General features: G+C 41.1%; 1 protein-coding gene across 1 annotated transcript; it reads left to right on the top strand.

Annotated features, from left to right (window-relative positions):
• Positions 1–406: 406 nt before the first annotated feature.
• On the top strand, positions 407–1,696 carry LOC306932944 (proline dehydrogenase 1, mitochondrial-like; the record flags this gene model as incomplete). The annotated part of the gene is made up of 1 exon (XM_079514916.1): positions 407–1,696. A coding segment is annotated over one exon (1,290 nt), but the record flags the coding sequence as incomplete, so codon positions are not given.
• Between the last annotated feature and the right edge of the window lie 8,479 nt (positions 1,697–10,175).

Here is a 10,175-nt window from a genome sequence, read left to right as displayed (position 1 = left end):
CAGCTGTCGTTCACCTAAACTTATATATTGCTTTTGTTGAGATTGTGTTCGTTCTCGCTCTCCTTTCTCCCTCTCTCCCCCTCTCTCACACTCTGTGTCTTTTTTCTTTGATCATTGAATGATCATGGTTTAAAATCTTGTGTATCTGCTATTTTTCAACAGCGAAAGTTTAAAATAGTGGTTAAAAGCTAATGTGACACAGATGCGTTATATGTGTAGTCGATGGAAGCACTTCCGTGTGAATGGGGACATCACATGGAAACACGCTTTGGCTTTTTCCTAATTAATCTTTGCCGCTTTTGAATTGGTGTGCTTTTAACTGTTGCCAATAAGGTGTTCTAATTTCTAACACACACACACACACACACACACACACACACACACAGCATGCAAACATCTTGTTGGACATCGCGAGGAGAAGTACAAGGCTCACCGTCAGTTCGGGGACAGGCATGGCGGCGTCACCGCCGCTCGCACCTACTTCTACGCAGATGAGGCTAAGTGTGACCACCACTTGGAGACCTTCGTAAAGTGCATCAGAGCTTCTGGTGGAAGCTCCGCGGACGGATTCTCTGCCATCAAGATGACCGCCCTCGGCCGGCCGCAGTTCCTTCTTCAGTTCTCGGAAGTGTTGGTGAAATGGCGGCGGTTCTTCGACCTGCTTGCGGCGCAACAAGGACCATCCGGAATGACTGCTCTGGAACGAAAACTTGAGCGGGAGCAACTGAAGGAGAGTCTGGCTAACCTGGGTGTCGGAGAGAAGGACGTCATTGACAAATGGTTTACGGGAGAAAAACTGGGACCTTCGGGGGCGATCGATCTGCTCGACTGGAACGGCCTGATTGACGACACGACAAAAATGTCCAGCCTGCTCGTGGTCCCGAACCCAGAGAGCGGCCGGCTGGAGCCTCTGCTGGAAAGGTTCACGGCCGAGGAGGAGAGGCAGATGAAGAGAATGCTGCAGAGAGCCGACCTTCTCGCCAAGCACGCCGCGGAGAACGGAGTCCGGCTGATGGTGGACGCCGAGCAGACATACTTCCAGCCCGCCATCGGCCGACTGACCCTGGAGATGCAGCGGAGGTTCAACCGGAAGAAGGCCGCGGTCTTCAACACCTACCAGTGCTACCTGAAGGACGCGCTCGACACCGTGAGCCTGGACGTCGAGCTGTCCCGGCGGGAGGGCTGGCACTTTGGCGCCAAGCTGGTCCGCGGCGCCTACATGCACCAGGAGAGGGCGCGCGCCCGGCAGGTGGGCTACGACGACCCCATCAACCCGGACTACGAGGCGACGGACAGGACGTACCGCCGGTGTTTGGAATTTCTTCTGGATGAGGTGGCGCGCGACAGGAAGGCCAGCGTCATGGTGGCCTCGCACAACGAAGACACGGTGAGGTTCGCCCTGGAGAGGATGAGCCACATGGGCCTGTCCCCGCCGCCGCCCGCCCAGTGCCAGGTCTCCTTCGGACAGCTGCTGGGCATGTGCGACCAGGTCAGCTTCCCTCTGGGCCAGGCGGGCTTCCCCGTGTACAAGTACGTTCCATACGGCCCGGTCGGCGAGGTCCTCCCGTACCTTTCTCGCCGCGCTCAGGAAAACCGCTGCCTCATGAAGGGCTCGCAGCGAGAGCGCAGCCTGCTGTGGAAGGAGCTGAAGCGTAGGCTGCTCTCTGGTCAGCTGGTCCATAACCCTGTCTACTGACTGGCCACCATATCTACGGTTCATTGAGACACTTCAGCTCAGATTGACCATAAACCATTTATTGCAAAGCTATTGCATGTTAGTATGGCGGTGTGGCTCTGCTCATGTAATATCAGATAATCTGCGTACCGAGACACAGGTCTGATATCACATTTGATATCTCCGATTATCTGTGCACCGAGACACAGCTCTGATTATCAACGACCCCCCAGAGCAGAGCCAAAGATACAATAATCCATCAACAACAATACACAGTAATAACACATCAACACAATCGCAAACAATGCAATAATATCCCATAGCCCCTGGACTAAGAACTACAGGGAGGAGGTGGGGGAGATTTTCACGCAGACGCCGCACAAGCTGCTTGACAGCTCAGCATGGAGAATGAGTAGTGAGCTGAGGCTGCTTAAGTAGGCCGCCTGAATGCACTGTGGGAATGAGGGCGTGGCCTGGAGAGGCAGCTGATTTAAAGAAGAAGAATGAATTACTAGGAGGAATGAATGAGGGGAACTATATAACCTTCTCCCTTCCGTACCTCAATGAACTATTGATACGCTTGATTAGTATGGCCATATCTAGATTGTCTACGGTAGTATGGACAAGATCTATCAAATACAGCCACGGCTGTGGCTCAGGAGGTAGAGCAGGTCGTCCAATGATCTCTGGGTCGGCGGTTCGAATCCCGGCTCCTCCTGTCCACATGTCGAAGTGTCCTTGGGCAAGACACTGAACCCTACATTGCCTCCAATGAGTCGGTCGGTGTGAGCTCACCACCGTCGGTGTGTGAATGTGGGAAGTGAGGACGCTGGCGTCGACTGTTCGCCGCTTCACCTCCCAATGTATGAATGAATGAAACGTTGTAAAGCGCTTTGAGCACTTGGAAAAGCGCTATAAAAATGCAATTCATTATAAACTCTTTAGAAAACAGCCAATATAGAACATCACACAATCTATGGACCTTTAACTTCCCCGTCCCTGTTGAGGAGAACTTTGTATACGTGAGAAAATGAAGCCCTCATGAGCCAATAGGCCTATCTCACAGCATTTCCCCGCCCTCTTTTTACGCCCCCTTTTGGAGATAGTGTTGTTATTTTTTTTGCGGTCCATAGGCTTCCATGTTAAAAGAGGTATTTTCACAAGCCACAAACTGCCGTTTTGTAAAGGTAAGGTTTATTCTACTTTTGAGTGGTGTAAATCACTCTTACGACTGGTTTTGTTAGTTTACGTGTCTGTCTGTCTGTCTGTCTGTCTGTCTGTTCGTACCCAAAAATGAGCATGGTTGCTACGGTCACCCAGTTCACCCGGGTGTGATTTCAGCTTTGTTAGTTTACGTGTCTGTTCGTACCAAAAAATGAGCATGGTTGCTATGGTCACCCAGTTCACACGGGTGTGATTTCATTACGTCAGACATTACGTCAGACCACAAATTATAAGACAAAATATAAGACAAAATATAAGACCACTCAGTTCACACGGGTGTGATTTTTTGAGTTGTTATTTTGAGATATTATTATCGGTCTTTGACATTTTAACATTAGGAAATGTACTTAGATTCTCCAGAGAAAAAAAGTGTAAATGCCTAATGTTAAATGACACCACTATCTACCGGAAGTGGGCGTGGAAAGGGGGCTGTGAGATAGGCCTATTCATATATTGTATACTAAAGAGACTACACTACCCATAATCCCCCAGTGTGATGCTAAACTGTTTCATTTGGTAGCTGCATATGTTCCTTCCCTCTCTTTCCTGTAGTTCAGGTGGTGTCCCTGTCTGTAGGTCACAAGGTCACAGTAGGTCACAAGGTCTGGCTGATTTATTTATTACAATAGATCCCCATTCGCTTTATACTGTACAATTACAAGATCCCCAGGTCTCGTTCTTGTGTACCTTATGCATGTTAGAGATTACAAGATCCCCAGGTCTTGTGTACCTTATGCATGTTAGAGATTACATGAAAAGCTACTTTGAGGGTATCCTACTATAAATGTGCCACGTCTCTGTCTGTCTGCGTGCGTGTGTGCGTGTGTGTGCGTGTGTGTGCGCGTGTGTGTACGGTTGTAATGCACATAACTCGAGGACCGTTTGCCCCACCGACTTCACATTCCACTTCACAACTTTAATACATTCTAATAACTTCTAATAACTTCTAATAACTTTTAATAACTTCTAATAACTTTAATAACGTGAAATTACGTTACAGTTGAAATGTAAGATTTCCATTTCAACGAATGGACCTGTAAATGACAACAAAACAAAAGCTAAGGCAATGGTTGTGATACTTCTGGTTTACCGGGACGGGGTTCAACTCCCTGCAGTGCCCTGCTCAATGTGTTGTATTTACATGGTTTATTTTTATTTTCTGCTCATTGTGTTGCCTTTTCATTAGTCTCTCAAGACAGACTGTTGCCTTGCGTCAATCCCACAAACAAAACGTGGCTTATTTTTCTGTTTTTTTAAATATTCAGTCTGATTCCACACACTGCTCCATTTGTAGTTTCTCAATAAAAAAATGAAGTCACGTGACTATTCTGTTCCCTGGTCACATGGTTAAATCACATGGTCTTGGTCCTTCTACAACTTAAAAATAAAATACTAGAAGTTAGGCAGGCTTGAAGACAGTTAGATTGATAGATTGACAGACACAGACCGTCACGCTTTTCCGTCACGCTGGCTCTTCTATCATTATATTTTTTGCTTGTTGTACACAGCAAGCACAGTGGCTCACATAGCCTGCCTGGGAATCAGGAGGCCACAGGTTCAAGTCCTGGCTCTGACATAGTGCCCCAAAATCATGAAAAAATGACATACTATAGTATAGTATATATATAGTATATAGTATACTCAGGGCAGTATTATGCGTGTCTTAAGTACCAGGTCTTATTACTTAACTTAATACCTGGAGGCGTGATCAATGCCATTTGGCTATTCTGAGTGGCCAAACAGCATTGGCCACGCCTCCAGGTCTTAAGTTAAGTAATAAGACCTGGTACTTAAGACACGCATAATACTGCCCTCAGTGTGCTAAGTCACTGAGCTACTTTTACAAATATAGTGCTTTCAAATTTGAGAAATCTACAATGGGGCTCAATGGCAGATATTGGCACGTCAAAAAAGCACTTTCACCTAGAAACTCCATTCACACTTTTTATAATTCAGCTTACTGTGGAGACACATGCTGGAACTTTTTACTTTGAAATGTTTTGTAGTTTCTGAGTTATTTAACTTAAACGCCCAATGCATTCTCAATGGCAATAGCACACACTTTGGCATGCTACTAGTCCTACATACTTACACCTAGAAACCCCATTCAAACCTATTTAGGTTCATCTTATGGTGGACATGTTTGCCTGAAAAGGAACCTTTGAAATGTTTCATAGTTTTAGAAATATAGTGCTTTCAAATTTGAGAAATGTACAATGGGGCTCAATGGCAGATATTGGCACGTCAAAAAAGCACTTTCACCTAGAAACTCCATTCACACTTTTTATAATTCAGCTTACTGTGGAGACACATGCTGGAACTTTTTACTTTGAAATGTTTTGTAGTTTCTGAGTTATTTAACTTAAACGCCCAATGCATTCTCAATGGCAATAGCACAAACTTTGGCATGCTACTAGTCCTACATACTTACACCTAGAAACCCCATTCAAACCTATTTAGGTTCATCTTATGGTGGACATGTTTGCCTGAAAAGGAATCTTTGAAATGTTTCATAGTTTTAGAAATATAGTGCTTTCAAATTTGAGAAATGTACAATGGGGCTCAATGGCAGATATTGGCACGTCAAAAAAGCACTTTCACCTAGAAACTCCATTCACACTTTTTATAATTCAGCTTACTGCGGAGACACATGCTGGAACTTTTTACTTTGAAATGTTTTGTAGTTTCTGAGTTATTTAACCTAAACGACCAATGCATTCTCAATGGCAATAGCACAAACTTTGGCATGCTACTAGTCCTACATACTTACACCTAGAAACCCCATTCAAACCTATTTAGGTTCATCTTATAGTAGACATGTTTGCCTGAAAAGGAATCTTTGAAATGTTTCATAGTTTTAGAAATATAATGCTTTCAAATTTGAGAAATCTACAATGGGGGTCAAAGGCAGATATTGGCACGTCAAAAAAGCACTTTCACCTAGAAACTCCATTCACACTTTTTATAATTCAGCTTACTGTGGAGACACATGCTGGAACTTTTTACTTTGAAATGTTTTGTAGTTTCTGAGTTATTTAACTTAAACGCCCAATGCATTCTCAATGGCAATAGCACAAACTTTGGCATGCTACTAGTCCTACATACTTACACCTATAAACCCCATTCAAACCTATTTAGGTTAATCTTATGGTGGACATGTTTGCCTGAAAAGGAATCTTTGAAATGTTTCATAGTTTTAGAAATATAGTGCTTTCAAATTTGAGAAATGTACAATGGGGCTCAATGGCAGATATTGGCACGTCAAAAAAGCACTTTCACCTAGAAACTCCATTCACACTTTTTATAATTCAGCTTACTGTGGAGACACATGCTGGAACTTTTTACTTTGAAATGTTTTGTAGTTTCTGAGTTATTTAACCTAAACGCCCAATGCATTCTCAATGGCAATAGCACAAACTTTGGCATGCTACTAGTCCTACATACTTACACCTAGAAACCCCATTCAAACCTATTTAGGTTCATCTTATAGTAGACATGTTTGCCTGAAAAGGAATCTTTGAAATGTTTCATAGTTTTAGAAATATAGTGCTTTCAAATTTGAGAAATCTACAATGGGGGTCAAAGGCAGATATTGGCACGTCAAAAAAGCACTTTCACCTAGAAACTCCATTCACACTTTTTATAATTCAGCTTACTGTGGAGACACATGCTGGAACTTTTTACTTTGAAATGTTTTGTAGTTTCTGAGTTATTTAACTTAAACGCCCAATGCATTCTCAATGGCAATAGCACAAACTTTGGCATGCTACTAGTCCTACATACTTACACCTATAAACCCCATTCAAACCTATTTAGGTTAATCTTATGGTGGACATGTTTGCCTGAAAAGGAATCTTTGAAATGTTTCATAGTTTTAGAAATATAGTGCTTTCAAATTTGAGAAATGTACAATGGGGCTCAATGGCAGATATTGGCACGTCAAAAAAGCACTTTCACCTAGAAACTCCATTCACACTTTTTATAATTCAGCTTACTGTGGAGACACATGCTGGAACTTTTTACTTTGAAATGTTTTGTAGTTTCTGAGTTATTTAACTTAAACGCCCAATACATTCTCAATGGCAATAGCACAAACTTTGGCATGCTACTAGTCCTACATACTTACACCTAGAAACCCCATTCAAACCTATTTAGGTTCATCTTATGGTGGACATGTTTGCCTGAAAAGGAATCTTTGAAATGTTTCATAGTTTTAGAAATATAGTGCTTTCAAATTTGAGAAATGTACAATGGGGCTCAATGGCAGATATTGGCACGTCAAAAAAGCACTTTCACCTAGAAACTCCATTCACACTTTTTATAATTCAGCTTACTGTGGAGACACATGCTGGGACTTTTTACTTTGAAATGTTTTGTAGTTTCTGAGTTATTTAACTTAAACGCCCAATGCATTCTCAATGGCAAATAGCACAAACTTTGGCATGCTACTAGTCCTACATACTTACACCTAGAAACCCCATTCAAACCTATTTAGGTTCATCTTATGGTGGACATGTTTGCCTGAAAAGGAATCTTTGAAATGTTTCATAGTTTTAGAAATATAGTGCTTTCAAATTTGAGAAATCTACAATGGGGGTCAAAGGCAGATATTGGCACGTCAAAAAAGCACTTTCACCTAGAAACTCCATTCACACTTTTTATAATTCAGCTTACTGTGGAGACACATGCTGGAACTTTTTACTTTGAAATGTTTTGTAGTTTCTGAGTTATTTAACTTAAACGCCCAATGCATTCTCAATGGCAATAGCACAAACTTTGGCATGCTACTAGTCCTACATACTTACACCTATAAACCCCATTCAAACCTATTTAGGTTAATCTTATGGTGGACATGTTTGCCTGAAAAGGAATCTTTGACATGTTTCATAGTTTTAGAAATATAGTGCTTTCAAATTTGAGAAATGTACAATGGGGCTCAATGGCAGATATTGGCACATCAAAAAAGCACTTTCACCTAGAAACTCCATTCACACTTTTTATAATTCAGCTTACTGTGGAGACACATGCTGGAACTTTTTACTTTGAAATGTTTTGTAGTTTCTGAGTTATTTAACTTAAACGCCCAATGCATTCCCAATGGCAATAGCACAAACTTTGGCATGCTACTAGTCCTACATACTTACACCTATAAACCCCATTCAAACCTATTTAGGTTAATCTTATAGTAGACATGTTTGCCTGAAAAGGAATCTTTGAAATGTTTCATAGTTTTAGAAATATAGTGCTTTCAAATTTGAGAAATCTACAATGGGGGTCAAAGGCAGATATTGGCACGTCAAAAAAGCACTTTCACCTAGAAACTCCATTCACACTTTTTATAATTCAGCTTACTGTGGAGACACATGCTGGAACTTTTTACTTTGAAATGTTTTGTAGTTTCTGAGTTATTTAACTTAAACGCCCAATGCATTCTCAATGGCAATAGCACAAACTTTGGCATGCTACTAGTCCTACATACTTACACCTAGAAACCCCATTCAAACCTATTTAGGTTCATCTTATGGTGGACATGTTTGCCTGAAAAGGAATCTTTGAAATGTTTCATAGTTTTAGAAATATAGTGCTTTCAAATTTGAGAAATGTACAATGGGGCTCAATGGCAGATATTGGCACGTCAAAAAAGCACTTTCACCTAGAAACTCCATTCACACTTTTTATAATTCAGCTTACTGTGGAGACACATGCTGGAACTTTTTACTTTGAAATGTTTTGTAGTTTCTGAGTTATTTAACCTAAACGCCCAATGCATTCTCAATGGCAATAGCACAAACTTTGGCATGCTACTAGTCCTACATACTTACACCTAGAAACCCCATTCAAACCTATTTAGGTTCATCTTATAGTAGACATGTTTGCCTGAAAAGGAATCTTTGAAATGTTTCATAGTTTTAGAAATATAGTGCTTTCAAATTTGAGAAATCTACAATGGGGGTCAAAGGCAGATATTGGCACGTCAAAAAAGCACTTTCACCTAGAAACTCCATTCACACTTTTTATAATTCAGCTTACTGTGGAGACACATGCTGGAACTTTTTACTTTGAAATGTTTTGTAGTTTCTGAGTTATTTAACTTAAACGCCCAATGCATTCTCAATGGCAATAGCACAAACTTTGGCATGCTACTAGTCCTACATACTTACACCTATAAACCCCATTCAAACCTATTTAGGTTAATCTTATGGTGGACATGTTTGCCTGAAAAGGAATCTTTGAAATGTTTCATAGTTTTAGAAATATAGTGCTTTCAAATTTGAGAAATGTACAATGGGGCTCAATGGCAGATATTGGCACGTCAAAAAAGCACTTTCACCTAGAAACTCCATTCACACTTTTTATAATTCAGCTTACTGTGGAGACACATGCTGGAACTTTTTACTTTGAAATGTTTTGTAGTTTCTGAGTTATTTAACCTAAACGCCCAATGCATTCTCAATGGCAATAGCACAAACTTTGGCATGCTACTAGTCCTACATACTTACACCTAGAAACCCCATTCAAACCTATTTAGGTTCATCTTATAGTAGACATGTTTGCCTGAAAAGGAATCTTTGAAATGTTTCATAGTTTTAGAAATATAGTGCTTTCAAATTTGAGAAATCTACAATGGGGGTCAAAGGCAGATATTGGCACGTAAAAAAAGCACTTTCACCTAGAAACTCCATTCACACTTTTTATAATTCAGCTTACTGTGGAGACACATGCTGGAACTTTTTACTTTGAAATGTTTTGTAGTTTCTGAGTTATTTAACTTAAACGCCCAATGCATTCTCAATGGCAATAGCACAAACTTTGGCATGCTACTAGTCCTACATACTTACACCTATAAACCCCATTCAAACCTATTTAGGTTAATCTTATGGTGGACATGTTTGCCTGAAAAGGAATCTTTGAAATGTTTCATAGTTTTAGAAATATAGTGCTTTCAAATTTGAGAAATGTACAATGGGGCTCAATGGCAGATATTGGCAGGTCAAAAAAGCACTTTCACCTAGAAACTCCATTCACACTTTTTATAATTCAGCTTACTGTGGAGACACATGCTGGAACTTTTTACTTTGAAATGTTTTGTAGTTTCTGAGTTGTTTAACTTAAACGCCCAATACATTCTCAATGGCAATAGCACAAACTTTGGCATGCTACTAGTCCTACATACTTACACCTAGAAACCCCATTCAAACCTATTTAGGTTCATCTTATGGTGGACATGTTTGCCTGAAAAGGAATCTTTGAAATGTTTCATAGTTTTAGAAATATA

Source organism: Electrona antarctica, assembly GCF_951216825.1.
Source record: "Electrona antarctica genome assembly, chromosome: 11".
Lineage (NCBI taxonomy): Eukaryota > Metazoa > Chordata > Actinopteri > Myctophiformes > Myctophidae > Electrona > Electrona antarctica.
Note: the sequence above shows the minus strand (reverse complement) of the source record. Positions and strands in the feature narration are given on the sequence as shown.